Source organism: Salmo trutta, chromosome 2 (genome assembly GCF_901001165.1).
Source record: "Salmo trutta chromosome 2, fSalTru1.1, whole genome shotgun sequence".
NCBI lineage: Eukaryota > Metazoa > Chordata > Actinopteri > Salmoniformes > Salmonidae > Salmo > Salmo trutta.
Window position 1 is genome coordinate 7518874 of NC_042958.1, and position 18744 is coordinate 7537617.

The window sequence follows — 18744 nt, forward strand, 5'->3', positions numbered from 1 at the left end:
CAGGTTAAAGATGGTTGTTTAAGCCTTGAGATAGAGACATGGATTGTGTATGTATGACATTGAGGGTGAATAGGCAAGACGAAAGATTTAAGTGCCTTTGAATACGGTATGGTAGTAGGTGCCAGGCGCACCGATCAAGAACTGCAACACTGCTGGGTTTTTTCACATTTAACAGTTTCCGGTGTGCATCAAGAATGGTCCACCACCCAATAGACATCCAGCCAACTTGACACAGTGTGAAGCATTGGAGTCAACATGGGCCAGCTTCCCTGTAGAATGCTTTAGACACCTTGTAAAGTCCATGCCCTGATGAATTAAGGCTGTTCTGAAGGTATTACTATGGTGAAGATGTTCCTAATGTTTGGGGTACTCAGTGCCTTCAGAAAGTATTCATACCTCTTGACTTATTCCACATTTTGTTGTGTTAATGCCTGAATAAAACAATTAAATAGATTTGTTTTGTCATCCATTTACACAAAATAACCCATAATAGCAAAGTGAAAATATGTTTAGAAATGTTTGCAGATTTATTGAAAATTAAATACAGAAATATCTCATTTACAGGGTAAGTCTAAGAGCTTTGCACGCCTGGATTGTACAATATTTGCACATTATTCTTTTTAGAAATTCATCAAGATCTATCAAGTTGGTTGTTGATCATTCCTAGACAGTCATTTTCAGGTCTTACTGCCTTCAGTAGGCTGGTTGAACTCAGCAGTTCCTTTATACTGGAACCCATTAAACAGATGCTCTGAACGCAACATTCAAAATAAATGGTCCAAAATAAAGGTCCAAATATGCAGATAATCAAAGAGCACACAATTATAAATGTAACAAAAGCACCAACAGAAAACAGATACACAATGATATACTGTACATAAAACACTTAATTCCCGTTGGCATAAAGCCCATCAAGGTTGATATGGGGTGGTTCCTGGTTCCCACTCCTGACCCTGGCCTGGTTGGAGCATACTGTCCAAACCGGGGAGTTCTGTGGAGTGAACACAGAGAAAGGAACAGGTGTCAGGACCAACACTTCAGAAGAATAATGACTTCATAGTTACAGTTGGTTACACAACACAGTATTCATTCAATTCTTCCTTAAATGCACATTCTAGATGGTTTTTAAAAGTTGAGTCTAACATTCCCACCTGTCCCTGTGAACTTTCTGTCATGTCAAACCCACTGGGGAGTCTAGATGTTCTCCTCCTCCTGGAAGACAAGAATAAAGGTATTTTGACATCATTTAGGTTTTCATATACAAAAGCACAAACAGCATGATAAATATGTTTGCATTGAGGCTGGGAATATCTTTTTACCATGCAAAGAACACGATCAGACTGAAAAGGAAAAGCAACCCCAAGGTTTTTACAACAATCTCAAAAACCTTTGGGTTAACAGGCTCTTCTTGCCCTGTAAATAAAACACATATTATGGTCATCTGTTCCTAAAAGAGGAAACATTTTGTACATTGTCTAATATTACAAATTACACATATACTGTAGATGTACAGATGTAAGATCTTAATTTAGCCAGTATTGTTGCAGCGAAATAATCCTGCAGCAAAAGGATATAATCGTTTACTCCGTAATGTTGTTCCATTGGTGGTTAAGCTAACTTGGTGGTTAGGCTAAATATATTAGCTGGACAAAATAAGGCTACATGAAAAGTGCAACTATATTAATTGAGCCACGTTTTAGTGCAGGTTTTTGGGGAATTTATGTAAATCACAAAGCTTATCTGTATTTAACGCAGTGCAACAAAACTTCTCAGCAACAAAATAGTGATCAAATTAAGATCCTACAACCGTATCATACCTAGATACATATAGCATGCATGTAGAAGTACATCTCTTCTACATCTATCTATATTATTCTTAATGTTGTGCCATATTGAATGTGCCAATGCTTCCACCTTTAATATCCAGCTGCACTTCCTTTGACTTCCCACAGTCGTGACTATTTCTTGCTTCACAGTAGTACAGTCCTCCATCACCAACAGTCACATTGAGGGAGTAACTCTGTCCAGATGCTACCTGTATTGGTTTACCCCCACTGATCTGGAACCAGGTGAAGTTTGTCACAGGAGGGTTGGCTGTACTGCTGCAGGTCAGATTAACACAGCTGCCCACTAATACTGGATCAGCTGGACTGATGGAGGCCGAGGTGTCCTTAGGAGAGACTGAGGGAGAGGGGTTCATTTAGAATGTATCTGGATATGGTATATTGAATAGTCTCATCAAAACCACTCTATTACAATCATCAGTGAAAACATGATAGAATAATCTATTCAACAGGATCTGGTGACTAAATCTTACATGAAACGTTAAGCATCATGTTATGTTCAGCTGTCTTGTTGCTTGTCCCTACTGGGTAGACTGCAGTACAAGTGATGTTCTTCTCATGATGATGGTATGATGGAGTGAAGGTCGCCGTGGAGAGAACTGATTTGGTTTGGTCTGGATTCTCCTGCAGTTGGTTCTCAGTTGTGAACTGTGTTGGGAGAGTCCATGTCAGCTCAGGGGGGTGTTCAGGACAGGGAGCGACAGCAGAGCAGTTCAAACTGACAGGGGTCCCTTCCTTCACTTCACCTGAGACAGTAAGGATGGGACTGGAAGGCAAATCTGTAATACATTGTAGATAAAAATATTTCACACTAAAAGTTAAACTGTCCACTTGTTCTATTCTTATCTTTGATCCAAGGAATATAAACTGGAAAAAATCGTTGGTTAACAATTAAATTGTCTCTTACCTCTGACAACTATATTAACAGACTTTCCAATGTCTGTTGCACGGAATGGTTGACTCTCAATCCTGAAGTAGTATGTATTAGCGTAATTGGTGGTTACATTGAAGAAGACTGTGGTGCAGTTCTTCTGGGACATGTTTCCAGTTATGTTCCCTTGATATCTGTTGACCGTCTCACTGCTATTAAATATCACTTTGTCCAGACGCTCAACAAAGTATGGGTCTTCTTTAATCCACACTCCAGAGGTTAGTATTGTGCTCTTAAATTTATTCTTTTGTTTGTCAGGAATATCAAATGAACATGGGATTTGCACACAGGAGCCAGTCAGTACATCCAGTGTATCTGGCATTGTGGCGATCAAATTTCGTTGACCAAAGCAGGCCAAAACACCTGCAACATAAAAGACAACATCAGGGAGGTTCTGATATATTTTCAGTTCAGTCCAATGATATGTATTAACCCTAGATGACAGCCAGGGGCCTCTGTTTGGAGGCAACTGCACAGCCATCTTGTTTCTCCTCCTCCATTTAAAAAAAAAGATGTCGGAAGCTATAGAAATGCATTTATTAATGTCTACTTTCGTTGTTGACAAGTATATTCTATTAGAGACACCTTAATGCATACTTTAAAATTATATATTGTGACCTGCAACACTTCCTTGGGCAGAGAGACCCTATCCTTGCTCCAGACAATGATCACTGTTGCATCTCACTGAACTGGTATTATCCAAATACTACTTCATCTTTGAATTTGATGGGTTTTTTTCAAATTCGGGGAGTAGCCATGGGCTCCCCCTCTGCCCCCAACTATGCGAACCTGTATGTGGAACAATTTGAGGAAGCACTCATTTATAAAACAAAGAGACACACCCCTTACTTCTAAAATCCTCTCATGGAAGAGATACATAGATGATGTCTTTGTGCTCTGGGAAGGAAGTCTGCAGGAACTAAATTAATTCCAAACTCTGCTAAACGAGAGCTCTGAATATCTCAAATTCACCATGGCGACTCATGAGAGAAGTCTACCTGGATGAGTAATCTACCTGGACGTATGGATCATCAAAGAGAATGATGCATTACATACAGACTTGTACACACAGCCAACAGACCGCAAAACCCTGCTACGTACGGATAGTATACATCCCCTTCCCCTCAGGAATGGTCTACCATATAGCCAGTTATGCAGGGTTAAACGAATCTGTTGCCAACAGTCGGATTTTGACAGCAATGCTAAGAAAATGAAAAATGAATTCAAAATCAGAGGCTTCAAGGAAAAAAGTATTGATGCTGCAATGAGGAAAATATCTCAAAAACCAAGACAGGATTTGCTAAAAAGTTAACCAAAAAAGAAAAACTATGCAACAGTATTTTGCACTAAGTATACCAAGTGTTCAGACAAAATGAAAGCAATCCTGAAAAAGCACTGGCATATTGGAATATTCTGCAATCAGACCAAAAAATTGCACACCTCTTCAAGGAATCCCCACTGGTGGTCTATAAGCATCGTCGCAATATTGGGGATAGCTTAGTGAGATCTGACCTGCCCCCTGAGCCCACTCAGACACTCTTGACACCCATTCCAAATGGGAACTACAAATGTGCCTCATGCTCACAGTGCAATAGCTTTACAAAAACATCCTTCTTCAGACACCCACATACAGGTGGAAAAATCCCAGTTAGGGGTATCATCTCTTGCAAGACAAATGTAGTAATCTATCTCATCACAAGTTCATGTGGGAAAGCCAACGCATTACAAACAAAACAACAATTAAAACAATGCAGAGCTGAACACTGCAGCTCAATCAGCTGTAAGAACACTATCTAGTAGCAGCTCACTTTGTTGAAGCTACCCATCACATCTCCTCCCTCAAATACACAGGTATTGAGCATGTTGCTCTACCAAGGAGAGGAGGTAACATGGAGATCCTACTACTACAGAGGAGAGGAGGTAACATGGAGATCCTACTACTACAGAGGAGAGGAGGTAACATGGAGATCCTACTACTACAGAGGAGAGGAGGTAACATGGAGATCCTACTACTACAGAGGGAGGACTACTGGATTTCCTATTTTAAAACATTGACCCCTACTGATCGGAATATTGACTTTGATCTCAGGCCCTTCTTCTGAACAATTATTTTTATTAAGAAGTCTTATAAATGAATATATTCTTTCTACAGCCTTTCAGCATAGAACCAATATGTTCCCCCTGTTGATGGTGCTTATTATGCATTCTTGATGAACCAAAAGATTGCATGTAACAACATTTTAAATTAAACAATAATGTATGTTGATCTTATACTAATGTTAATGATAACAATACGCTAATATATTCAATATGCTGTAAACTATTATTTTAACAGTTTTACTCAATTCTTTCTAATTAACCTCATAACTATGATACACCCCTCACTATTGTCATTGGTTGCACTAGCTGCACTGTATGTCTACATAACCTGGTTCAAACATTCATGACATTACCCTGAAGAAGGCACAGTGATGCCGAAACGTTGGTGTTTTACCCAATGAATTAGTGGGAGATTATATACATAGAGTGTTCAACTCTCTTTGTTTTTATAGCTGACAGTGTATTCACTGTTATTCAGCACCTCTACAATAAGTAATATTCTCTGTGTGTGCTCCAGCTCATGCTTTTTTATATATGACCTGAACATAACAAATATAATTAGAAATATGTAAAGATTTTTAAGTATTTTATTTATAGAGTACTAACTTTACTGTCCCCCTCTACAACAAAATAAATAAATACATGTAATTTGTCCTTGAAACATTTGATTTAAATACTGTAGAATTCCATTAAATCCTATGGAGGACTGCTTCTTCTGGGGAGAACCACATATAGAGACCAGTGGAGTTAAAGTCTCTCATTGGCTGTTACATAGCATCAGCGGTCCAGCATTTTTTATACACATCACTGTTACAGTCTCTCCCAATAATAATAATATGAATTTATTTCAATGTAGAGGTGATTTTCAATTGGTTGGTGTGTTATCAAGGAGTGAGGTGACGTGTGTTTGTGAGCAGAGGACCACTAGTTTGAGCCCGGTATGGTGATAGGGACAGTGGTGGAAGCTATACTGTCAGCCGCAACATGAAGTTGGTTTAACATGAACATACAGAGACATGAAACAGTATTTCCCCCTTTCTGCTTCTCTATTTTAAAAATGTTTTGTTACTGAATGTTATCAGATCTACAACCAAAACCTAATATTAGATAAAGGGAACTTGAGATTACAAATAACAAAAAAAATGTATAGTTATTACATTTATTTCATGAACAAAGTTATGCAACACCCAATTCCCCTGTGTGAAAAGTAATTGCCCCCTTACACTCAATAACTGGTTGTTTCACCATTCCAAAACACACAATCAAGTCTACATGAAAATTGATTAAAAGCAACAAATTTTAAGTTTTGGAATGGCCTACTCAAAGTCCAGACCTTATCCCAAATGAGACATTGTGGCAGGACTTGAAACGAGCAGTTCATGTTTGAAAACCCACAAAAGGGCGCTTGAGTTGAAGCAGTTCTGTGTGGGAGAGTGGGCCAGAATTCCTCCCCAGCAACGTGAGAGACTGATCAACAACTATAAGAAGTGTATGGTTGGTTGTCATTACAGCTGATGGAGGCACAACCAGTTATTGAGTGTTAAGGGGCAATTACCTTTTCACACAGTGGCATTGGTTGTTGCTTGACTTAGTTTAAGAAAGTAATGAAATAAGTATGTCATTGTTGTGTTTTTTGTTCACTCAGGTTCCATTTATCTAATATTAGCTTTTGATTGAATATCTGATAACATTCAGTATCGAAAATATGCAAAATACTTTTTCATAGGACTGTTTGAATCCAGACTATTAAAATACACTAATCAGGAATAAACTGTACACTTTTCTAAACAATTATAAAGCACATCCCATAAAATATAATGACTTGTGCTTATTCCTTTATGTCTGATTCATAACTAATTGTTGTTGTGTGGAAGACTCACCTGACATAAAGAGGACAATGAGAAAAAACATGTTCTCAGGACAAGCCATGTGAGAACTCACACACTACTGATCACCTGAAACAGTACAAACATACACTTACTGGTAGAGTAGCTTAACTCACTCAACACATTGTATTGAACCATCCCCATATCAAATACACTATGTCTTTCAGTTGTGAAGCTAATACATGAACAAACAGCAGTACTTTAGAACATATTGAATCTCATTACTCATAATTAATTTCCTTTAATTTATTTTGAACATTCGAATTAAGAGAAAATATATTGAAGAAGTCGATACTTGCCTTAGACGGTAACGTAAACTGTCGACAGTAGAGACTGTCACACCCATAGTGTGGACTGACAAACTAATGTACTTGAAATTTATGTGGCATATCTCACATCTCATCAGTGAAGTACTTCCTAATTGGTGAATGAGAAATAATTTTAAAAGAATACCACGGTATGTAATATCCCTTTCTCGGGGTAGGACAGGTCAGCAGCATTTTGAAACGGGTCCCTAAATCGCTAAGTCTGCCCCCAATAAATTGTTAAAAAAAACTTTCTGCAGCATAATCTCCCTCTCCCGTATCTCCCAGGCTTGAATGGGAGTACAGTGAGGGAAAAAAGTATTTGATCCCCTCCTGATTTTGTACGTTTGCCCACTGACAAAGAAATTATCTGTCTATAATTTTTATGGTAGGTTTATTTGAACAGTGAGAGACAGAATAACAACAAAAATATCCAGAAAAACGCATGTCAAAAATGTTATAAATTGATTTGCATTTTAATGAGGGAAATAAGTATTTGACCCCCTGTCAATCAGAAAGATTTCTGGCTCCCAGGTGTCTTTTATACAGGTAATGAGCTTAGATTAGGGGCACACTCTTAAAGGGAGTGCTCCTAATCTCAGTTTGTTACCTGTATAAAAGACACCTGTCTACAGAAGCAATCAATCAGATTCCAAACTCTCCACCATGGCCAAGACCAAAGAGCTCTCCAAGGATGTCAGGGACAAGATTGTAGACCTACACAAGGCTGGAATGGGCTACAAGACCGTCGCCAAGCAGCTTGGTGAGAAGGTGACAACAGTTGGTGCAATTATTCGCAAATGGAAGAAACACAAAAGAACTGTCATTCTCCCTCGGCCTGGGGCTCCATGCAAGATCTCACCTCGTGGAGTTGCAATGATCATGAGAACAGTAAGGAATCAGCCCAGAAATACATGGGAGGATCTTGTCAATGATCTCAAGGCAGCTGGGACCATAGTCACCAAGAAAACAATTGGTAACAAACTACGCCGTGAAGGACTGAGGCATCAACTCAACTCGCCGTGTTTGGAGGAGGAGGAATGCTGGCCATGACCCCAAGAACACCATCCCCACCGTCAAACATGGAGGTGGAAACATTATGCTTTGGGGTGTTTTTCTGCTAAGGGGACAGGACAACTTCACCGCATCAAAGGGACAATGGACGGGGCCATGTACTGTCAAATCTTGGGTGAGAACCTCCATCACCTCAGCCAGGGCATTGAAAATGGGTCGTGGATGGGTATTCCAGCATGACAATGATCCAAAACACACGGCCAAGGCAACAAAGGAGTGGCTCAAGAAGAAGCACATGAAGGTCCTGGAGTGTCCGAGCCAGTCTCCAGACCTTAATCCCATAGAAAATCTGTGGAGGGCGCTGAAGGGTCGAGTTGCCAAACGTCACCCTCGAAACCTTAATGACTTGGAGAAGATCTGCAAAGAGGAGTGGGACAAAATCCCTCCTGAGATGTGTGCAAACCTGGTGGCCAATAACAAGAAACGTCTGACCTCTGTGATTGCCACCAAGTACTAAGTCATGTTTTGCAGAGGGGTCAAATACTTATTTCCCTCATTAAAATGCAAATCAATTTATAACATTTTTGACATGCATTTGATTTTTATTTTTGTTGTTGTTATTCTGTCTCTCACTGTTCAAATAAACCTACCATTAAAATTATAGACTGATCATTTCTTTGTCAGTGGGCAAACGTACAAAATCAGCAGGGGATCAAATACTTTTTTCCCTCACTGTATCTGTGGGATTTAAAAAATATAGTTACATTTTGAACCAAAACCCACAACTAATTTATTCAAATTAAAAAAAGAAAAGTTTAATTTGAGTTTGATACAAAACATATGGTTTTCACATTATGTTTCAACATGAAAAACAGACTTGGTATGAAACAGAGTAAGTGTAATTGTATCTCAGTGATTCTCACACACCACTCAACTTCTCCTACACCAACTTACTCTTTGAAGTCTATTTGCCAAGAGGAGCCTGGTGGGCTGGAAGCCACAGAGACTTTTCACTCCACTTTGATACGGAATTGACTTTTTTGTAGCAGTTTATGAGAATTTATGTATCAGGTTAGGAGAATTAACGCAGCATGTTAGGAGACTGAGGTTAAGGTTAGGTAAAAGGGTTAGGGTTAGGGAAAATGCTCTCCTATCCAGGGTTGGACGACCGCATTTGGGACCCTGAGCTTACTTTTCTGCATTTCAACACATTTTGCCATGGTGCAGAGAGGAACATTTGCAATTTGATAATGCTATTCTACACATTTTGCAATGAGGCTGAGACAAAATGTGCAGTTTTAAAGATAATTCCCTGAGATTCAACACATGTTGCCATGAGGTCGATAGAAAAGGTTTCAGTTTTAAAGCTATTTTCCTGTAATTCAACACATTTTGCTCTCATATGCTATCTGGGGCCGTTCGGTAATCTGTCCCTGCTCCTAATCTGCTACCAAAATAATTTCTTATTGTAGTGGAGTGAATAGAGTGTGTCCCGTGTTCAACAGGAGAGAGCCAGCAACCTGCAGGGCATGGGCGGCAGAGTAGACATGGGCCCTCTCTACGACGGTCAAGTCTAGATGGGATAAAGCTTTTGTCAAATTGAAGTTGTATTCTTTTAGCATTTTAGCTAATCCTAACCCTTTTCCATACTTTCATCTAATCATCATAACCTGATACGTTAATTATCCTAACCTGCTGCATAAATTCTGCTAAACTTCCTAGAAAACTACATTTTGACAAAAGCTGTATCCCTTCTAGACAAAACCATCTTCGACCTGCCCAAGGTCTTCTGGAAGAAGGAGACCCAGGAGCTGAGGGTGTACTTTACCCAGCAGGTGGAGGGAGAGCTGAAGGCTCTGGAGGACAGGATCAGGAATTCAGAGGCGGAGGGACCAGATGATTCAGAGAGAGAAGAGAGAAAGTATTGACTATTGGACATTATACTACGCTGATGCTGCAATATTGTGGGGATGGGGATACGGTGGGACTGACAAAAAAGTGACTAACAAGCTCATTTCAGATTTGTGGGAACTGCTTTGCCTATCTGTGGGTAAAATGTATTAAAATACAATGAAATGATGCAGTTTAGACTGCCACTCACTATCAATGGATATGTGAGTTGGTATTAGGTCATATTTATTTATTTAACTAGGCAAGTCAGTTATGAACAAATTCTTATTTATAATGACGGCCTAGGAACACTGCCTTGTTCAGAGGAATAACGCTATATTTTTACCTTGACAACTTGGGAATTTGATCTAGCAACCTTTACGATTACTGGCCCAACGCTCTAACCACTAGGCTACCCTGTCGTCCCAATAGAGCAGAACCAATGTCTAGCGGTGTCTTGCTGACATCTTGCATACAAGTATACATTGCCTTCTGAAGGTATTCATATACCCATAATTACAAAGTGAAAATATGTTTTTAGACATTTTTGCAGATTTTTGGAAAATGAAATACAAAAATATCTGATTCATATATGTACTCACACCCCTGAATCAATACATGTTAGAATCACCTTTGGCAGTGATTATAGCTTTGAGTCTTTTTGGGACTGAGCTCCCCTCAGAGCTCACGTGTTAAATCCACTTCAATCATTGTAGATGAAGGGGAGGAGACAGGTTAAAGATGGGTGTTTAAGCCTTGAGATAGAGACATGGATTGTGTATGTATGACATTGAGGGTGAATAGGCAAGACAAAAGATTTAAGTGCCTTTGAATACGGTATGGTAGTAGGTGCCAGGCGCACCGATCAAGAACTGCACACTGCTGGGTTTTTCACATTTAACAGTTTCCGGTGTGCATCAAGAATGGTCCACCACCCAATAGACATCCAGCCAACTTGACACTGTGTGAAGCATTGGAGTCAACATGGGCCAGCTTCCCTGTAGAATGCTTTAGACACCTTGTAAAGTCCATGCCCTGATGAATTAAGGCTGTTCTGAAGGTATTACTATGGTGAAGATGTTCCTAATGTTTGGGGTACTCAGTGCCTTCAGAAAGTATTCATACCTCTTGACTTATTCCACATTTTGTTGTGTTAATGCCTGAATAAAAAAACTAAATAGATTTGTTTTGTCATCCATATACACAAAATAACCCATAATAGCAAAGTGAAAATATGTTTAGAAATGTTTGCAGATTTATTGAAAATTAAATACAGAAATCTCATTTATATAAGTATTCACACCCCTGCGTCAATGTATGTTACAGCTGTGAGTCTTTCAGGGTAAGTCTAAGAGCTTTGCACGCCTGGATTGTACAATATTTGCACATTATTCTTTTTAAAAATTCATCAAGATCTATCAAGTTGGTTGTTGATAATTCCTAGACAGTCATTTTCAGGTCTTACTGCCTTCAGTAGGCTAGTTGAACTCAGCAGTTCCTTTATACTGGAACCAATTAAACAGATAATCTGAAAGCAACATTAAAAATAAATGGTCCAAAATAAAGGTCAAAAAATGCAGATAATCAAAGAGCACACAATTATAAATGTAACAAAAGCACCAACAGAAAACAGATACACAATGATATACTGTACATAAAACACTTAATTCCCGTTGGCATAAAGCCCATCAAGGTTGATATGGGGTGGTTCCTGGTTCCCACTCCTGACCCTGGCCTGGTTGGAGCATACTGTCCCAACCGGGGAGTTCTGTGGAGAGAACACAGAGAAAGGAACAGGTGTCAGGACCGACACTTCAGAAGAATAATGACTTCATAGTTACAGTTGGTTACACAACACAGTATTCATTCAATTCTTCCTTAAATGCACATTCTAGATGGGTTTTAAAAGTTGAGTCTAACATTCCCACCTGTTCCTGTGAACTTTCTGTCATGTCAAACCCACTGGGGAGTCTAGATGTTCTCCTCCTGGAAGACAAGAATAAAGGTATTTTGACATCATTTAGGTTTTCATACACAAAAGCACAAACAGCATGATAAATATGTTTGCATTGAGGATGGGAATATCTTTTTACCATGCAAAGAATACGATCAGACTGAAAAGGAAAAGCAACCCCAAGGTTTTTACTACAATCTCAAAAACCTTTGGGTTAACAGGCTCTTCTTGCTCTGTAAATAAAACACATTATGGTCATCTGTTCCTAAAAGAGGAAACATTTTGTACATTGTCTAATATTACAAATTACACATATACTGTAGATGTACAGATGTAAGATCTTAATTTAGCCAGTATTGTTGCAGCGAAATAATCCTGCAGCAAAAGGATATAATCGTTTACTCCGTAATGTTGTTCCATTGGTGGTTAAGCTAACTTGGTTGTTAGGCTCAATATATTAGCTGGACAAAATAAGGCTACATGAAAAGTGCAACTATATTAATTGAGCCACGTTTTAGTGCAGGTTTTCGGTGAATTTATGTAAATCACAAAGCTTATCTGTATTTAACGCAGTGCAAAAAACTTCTCAGCAACAAAATAGTGATCAAATTAAGATCCTACAACCGTATCATACCTAGATACATATAGCATGCATGTAGAAGTACATCTCTTCTACATCTATCTATATCTATATTATTCTAAATGTTGTGCCATATTGAATATGCCAACTCTTCTACCTTTAATATCCAGCTGCACTTCCCTTGACCTCCCACAGCCGTGACTATTTCTTGCTTCACAGTAGTACAGTCCTCCATCACCAACAGTCACATTGAGGGAGTAACTCTGTCCAGATGCTACCTGTATTGTTTTACCCCCACTGATCTGGAACCAGGTGAAGCTTGTCACAGGAGGGTTGGCTGTACTGCTGCAGGTCAGATTAACACAGCTGTCCACTAATACTGAATCAGCTGGACTGATGGAGGCCGAGGTGTCCTTAGGAGAGACTGAGGGAGAGAGGTTCATTTAGAATGTATCTGGATATGGTATATTGAATAGTCTCATCAAAACCACTCTATTACAATCATCAGTGAAAACATGATAGAATAATCTATTCTTCAGGAACCGGTGACTAAATCTTACATGAAACGTTAAGTATCATGGTATGTTCAGCTGTCTTGTTGCTTGTCCCTACTGGGTAGACTGCAGTACAAGTGATGTTCTTCTCATGATGAAGGTAAAACGGAGTGAAGGTCACCGTGGAGAGAACTGATTTGGTTTGGTCTGGATTTTCCTGCATTTGGTTCTCAGTTGTGAACTATGTTGGGAGAGTCCATGTCAGCTCAGGGGGGTGTTCAGGACAGGGAGCGACAGCAGAGCAGTTCAAACTGACAGGGTTCCCTTCCTTCACCTCACCTGAGACAGTAAGGATGGGACTGGAAGGCCAATCTGTAATACATTGTAGATTAAAATATTTCACACTAAAAGTTAAACTGTCCACTTGTTCTACTCTTATCTTTGATGAAAGGAAAAACTGGGAAAAAAAGTTGGTTAAAAGTTAAATTGTCTCTTACCCCTGACAACTATATCAACATACATATCACTGTCTGTTCCACAGAATGGTTGACTCTCAATCCTGAAGTAGTATATATTAGTGTAACTGGTGGTCACATTGTAGAAGACTGTGGTGCAGTTCTTCTGGGACATGTTTCCAGTTATCTTCCCTTGATATATGTTGACCGTCTTACTACTGTTAAATATCACATTTTCCGGACGCCCACCAAAGTATGGGTTTTCTTTAATCCACACTCCAGAGGTAACTATTGTGCTGCTAAATTTCTTAAATTGGTCAGGAATATCAAATGAACATGGGATTTGCACACAGGAGCCAGTCAGTACATCCAGTCTATCATGCATTGTGGCGATCAAATATCCTTCACCAAAGCAGGCCAAAACACCTGCAACATAAAAGACAACATCAGGGAGGTTCTGACATATTTTCAGTTCAGTCTAGTGATATGTATTAACCCTAGATAGGACAGGGGCCGCTGTTTGGAGGCAACTGCATAGCCATCTTGTTACTTCTCCATTGTAAAACAGATTTTGGAAGCTATAGAAATGCATTTATTAATGTCTACATTCGTTTTTGACAAGTATATTCTATTAGAGACAGCTTGATGCATACTTCTAAATTATATTTTGTGACCGGCAACACTTCCTTCAACAGAGAGACACTAGCCTTGCTCCAGCCAATGATTGTATCTTGCATCTCACTGAACTTGTATTATCCAACCACTAATTAACCTTTGAGTCAGATTTTTCCTTCAAATTCGGGGTGTAGCCATGGGCTCCCCCTTTGCCCCCAACTATGCAAACCTGTATGTGGGCAATTTGAAGTTGCACTCATCTACAAAACAGAGACAGACCCCCTACTCTGTAAAATCCTCTCATGGAAGAGATACATAGATGATGTCTTTGTGCTCTGGGAAGGAAGAAAGCAGAAACTAAACAAAACTCTGGTAAACGAAAGCTCTGAATATCTCAAATTCACCATGCAGACTGATGAGAGAAAAATAAACTACCTGGACTTATGGATCATTAAAGAGAATGATGCATTACATACAGACCTGTTCACACAGCCAACAGACCTCAATACCCTCCTACGTGTGGATAGTATGCATCCCCTTCCCCTCAGGAATGGTCTACCATATAGCCAGTTATGCAGGGTTAAACGAATCTGTTGCCAACAGTCAGATTTTGACAGCAATGCTAAGAAAATTAAAAATGAATTCAAAATCAGAGGCTACAAGGAAAAAAGTATTGATGCTGCAATAACGAAAATATATCAAAAACCAAGAGAGGATTTGCTAAAAAGTTAACCAAAGAAGAAAAACAACGCTACAGACTTTTGGACTACGTACACCAAGTGTTCAGAGAAAATGAAAGCATTCCTGAAAAAGCACTGGAATATTCTACAATCAGACAAAAAAAATGCACACCTCTTCAAGGAATCCCACTGGTGGTCTATAAGTGTGGTCGCAATATTGGGGATAGCTTAGGGGGCAGGTCAGATCTCACTGAGCCCACTCAGACACTCTTGGCACCAATTCCATATGGGAACTACAAATGTGGCTCATGCTCACAGTGCAATAGCTTTACAAAAACATCCTTCTTCAGACATCCACATACAGGTGGAAAAATCCCTGTTAGGGGTATCATCTCTTGCAAGACAAATGAAGAAATCTCTCATCACATGTTCATTTATATTTACATTTACATTTAAGTCATTTAGCAGACTCTCTTATCCAGAGCGACTTACAAATTGTTCATGTGGGAAAGCCAACGCATTACAAACAAAACAACAATTAAAACAATGCAGAGCTGAACACTGCAGCTCAATCAGCTGTAAGAACACTATCTAGTAGCAGCTCACTTTGTTGAAGCTACCCATCCCATCTCCTCCCTCAAATACACAGGTATTGAGCATGTTGCTCTACCAAGGAGAAGAATTAACATGGAGATCCTACTACTACAGAGGAGAGGAGGTAACATGGAGATCCTACTACTACAGAGGAGAGGAGGTAACATGGAGATCCTACTACTACAGAGGAGAGGAGGTAACATGGAGATCCTACTACTACAGAGGAGAGGAGGTAACATGGAGATCCTACTACTACAGAGTAGAGGAGGTAACATGGAGATCCTACTACTACAGAGGAGAGGAGGTAACATGGAGATCCTACTACTACAGAGGAGAGGAGGTAACATGGAGATCCTACTACTACAGAGGAGAGGAGGTAACATGGAGATCCTACTACTACAGAGGAGAGGAGGTAACATGGAGATCCTACTACTACAGAGGGAGGACTACTGGATTTCCTATTTTAAAACATTGACCCCTAGTGGTCTGAATATTGACTTTGATCTCAGGCCCTTCTTCTGAACAATTACTTTTACGAAGAAGTCTTATAAATGAATATATTCTTTCTACAGGCTTTCAGCATAGAACCAATATGTTCCACCTGTTGATGGTGCTTATTATGCATTATGGATGAACCAAAAGATTACATGTAACATTTTAAATATATTAAATATATGTGAAATTAAATTAAACAATAATGTATGTTGATGCTAATCTTATACTAATGTTAATGATAACAATACGCCAATATATTCAATATGCTGTAAACTATTATTTTAACAGTTTTACTCAATTCATTCTAATTAACCTTTTAACTATGACACACCCCTCACTATTGTCATTGGTTGCACTAGCTGCACTGTATGTCTACATAACCTGGTTCAAACATTCATGACATTACCCTGAAGAAGGCACAGTGATGCCGAAACGTTGGTGTTTTACCCAATGAATTAGTTGGAGATTATATATATATATATATATATAGAGAGTGTGCAACTCTTTGATTTTATAGCTTACAGTGTATTCACCGTTAGTCAGAACCTCTACAATAAGTAATATTATCTGTGTGTGCTCCAGCTCATGCTTTTTATATGACCTGAACATAACAAATATAATTAGAAATATGTAAAGATTTTTAAGTATTTTATTTATAGAGTACTAACTTTACTGTCCCCCTCTACAACAAAATACATAAATACATGTAATTTGTCCTTGAAACATTTGATTTAAATACTGTAGAATTCCATTAATTCTTATGGAGGACTGCTTCTTCTGGGGAGAACCACATACAGAGACCAGTGGATTTAAAGTCTCTCATTGGCTGTTACATAGCACCAAAGATCGAGGGTTTATATACATCATTGGAACAGTCTCTTCCAATAATAGTAATATTAACTTATTTCTATGTACAGGTGATTTTAAAATGGTTGGTGTATTGTCAAGGAGTGAGGTGACGTGTTTGTGAGCAGAGGACCACTAGTTTGAGCCCGGTATGGTGATAGGGACAGTGGTGGAAGCTATACTGTCAGCCGCAACATGAAGTTGGTTTAACATGAACATACAGAGACATGAAACAGTATTTCCCCCTTTCTGCTTCTCTATTTTTATTTATTTTTTGTTACTGAATGTTATCAGATCTTCAACCAAAACCTAATATTAGATAAAGGGAACTTGAGTTTACAAATAACAAAAAAAATGTATAGTTATTACATTTATTTCATGAACAAAGTTATGCAACATCCAATTCCCCTGTGTGAAAAAGTAATTGCCCCCTTACACTCAATAACTGGTTGTTTCACTATTTCAAAACACACAATCAAGTCTACATGAAAATTGATTAAAAGCAACAAAATTAAAGTTTTGTAATGGCCTAGTCAAAGTCCAGACCTAATCCCTATTGAGATATTGTGGCAGGTCTTGAAACAAGCAGTTCATGCTTGAAAACCAACAAATGTCGCTGAGTTAAAGCAGTTCTGCGTGGGAGAGTGGGCCAGAATTCCTCCATAGAGATGTGAGAGACTGATCAACAACTATAGGAAGTGTATGGTTGGTTGTCATTTCAGCTGATGGAGGCATTACCTGTTATTGAGTGTTAGTGGGCAATTACCTTTTCACACAGTGGCATTGGTTGTTGCTTGACTTAGTTTAAGAAAGTAATGAAATAAGTATGTCATTGTTGTTTTTTTTGTTCACTCAGGTTCCATTTATCTAATATTAGCTTTTGATTGAATATCTGATAACATTCAGTATCGAAAATATGCAAAATACTTTTTCACAGGACTGTTTGAATCCAGACTATTAAACTACACTAATCAGGAATAAACTGTACACTTTTCTAAACAATTATAAAGCACATCCCATAAAATATAATGACTTGTGCTTATTCCTTTATGTCTGATTCATAACTAATTGTTGTTGTGTGGAAGACTCACCTGACATAAAGAGGACAATGAGAAAAAACATGTTCTCAGGACAAGCCATGTGAGAACTCACACACTACTGATCACCTGAAACAGTACAAACATACACTTACTGGTAGAGTAGCTTAACTCACACAACACATTGTATTGAACCATCCCCATATCAAATGCACTATGTCTTTCAGTTGTGAAGCTAATACATGAACAAACAGCAGTACTTTACAACATATTGAATCTCATTACTCATAATTAATTACCTTTAATTTATTTTGAACATTCGAATTAAGAGAAAATATATTGAAGAAGTCGATACTTGCCTTAGACGGTAACGTAAACTGTCGACAGTAGAGACTGTCACACCCATAGTGTGGACTGACAAACTAATGTACTTGAAATTCATGTGGCATATCTCACATCTCATCCGTGAAGTACTTCCTAATATGTGAATGAGAAATCATTTTAAAAGAATACCACGGTATTTAATATCCCTTTCTCGGGGTAGGACAGGTCAGCAGCATTTTGAATCGGGTCTCCAAATCGCTAAGTCTGCCCCCAGTAAATTGTTAAAAGAAACTTTCGGCAGCATAATCTCCCTCTTCCGTATCTCCCAGGCTTGAATGGGAGTACAGTGAGGGAAAAAAGTATTTGATCCCCTGCTGATTTTGTACGTTTGCCCACTGACAAAGAAATTATCAGTCTATAATTTTAATGGTAGGTTTATTTGAACAGTGAGAGACAGAATAACAACAAAAATATCCAGAAAAACGCATGTCAAAAATGTTATAAATTGATTTGCATTTTAATGAGGGAACTTTTTTCCCTCACTGTATCTGTGGGATTTAAAAAATATAGTTACATTTTGAACCAAAACCAACAACTATTTTATTCTAATAAAAAAAAAGAAAAGTTTAATTTGAGCTTGATACAAAACATATGGTTTTCACATTATGTTTCAACATGAAAAACAGACTTGGTATGAAAC

At 38.6% G+C, this 18744-nt stretch overlaps 1 protein-coding gene, 1 long non-coding RNA gene and 1 pseudogene across 3 annotated transcripts in view; 1 reads left to right on the top strand and 2 right to left on the bottom strand.

The window, feature by feature from the left end:
* Positions 1-561: 561 nt before the first annotated feature.
* On the bottom strand, positions 562-7122 carry LOC115149798 (myelin-associated glycoprotein-like). Of its 2 annotated transcripts, XM_029692629.1 has the most exons (8): positions 7061-7119; positions 6756-6830; positions 2752-3138; positions 2318-2623; positions 1915-2181; positions 1320-1413; positions 1152-1212; positions 562-991 (listed from the first exon to the last, which is right to left on the bottom strand). In XM_029692629.1, the coding sequence occupies exons 2-8, from the start codon at positions 6802-6804 to the stop codon at positions 887-889; spliced, it is 1269 nt and encodes a 422-aa protein (XP_029548489.1). In that variant the 5' UTR covers positions 6805-6830; positions 7061-7119; the 3' UTR covers positions 562-886. The 2 variants fall into 2 exon arrangements, with proteins under 2 accessions (XP_029548489.1, XP_029548492.1); XM_029692632.1 differs by lacking the exon at positions 1320-1413 and having other exon boundaries at positions 912-991; positions 1152-1209; positions 6756-7122.
* Positions 7123-11305: 4183 nt separating this feature from the next.
* Positions 11306-18269, bottom strand: LOC115149814 (vascular cell adhesion protein 1-like; annotated as a pseudogene).
* Positions 12113-18744, top strand: part of LOC115149822 (uncharacterized) — a 33893-nt gene continuing 27261 nt past the window's right edge. The window contains exon 1 of the long non-coding RNA XR_003866970.1: positions 12113-12159. This is a non-coding gene — a long non-coding RNA (uncharacterized LOC115149822). The remainder of the gene's footprint in view (positions 12160-18744) is intronic.

Excerpts from the sequence above, each read along its gene's own strand:
- LOC115149798 (XM_029692629.1), bottom strand. The coding sequence starts at position 6,804 with ATGGCTTGTCCTGAGAACATGTTTTTTCTCATTGTCCTCTTTATGTCA. Across the intron at positions 2,624-2,751 it reads TGTTAATATAGTTGTCAGAG|ATTTGCCTTCCAGTCCCATC; the intron begins GTAAGAGACAAT and ends AATGTATTACAG. Across the intron at positions 1,414-1,914 it reads AGTGCAGCTGGATATTAAAG|GGCAAGAAGAGCCTGTTAAC; the intron begins GTGGAAGCATTG and ends TTTTATTTACAG.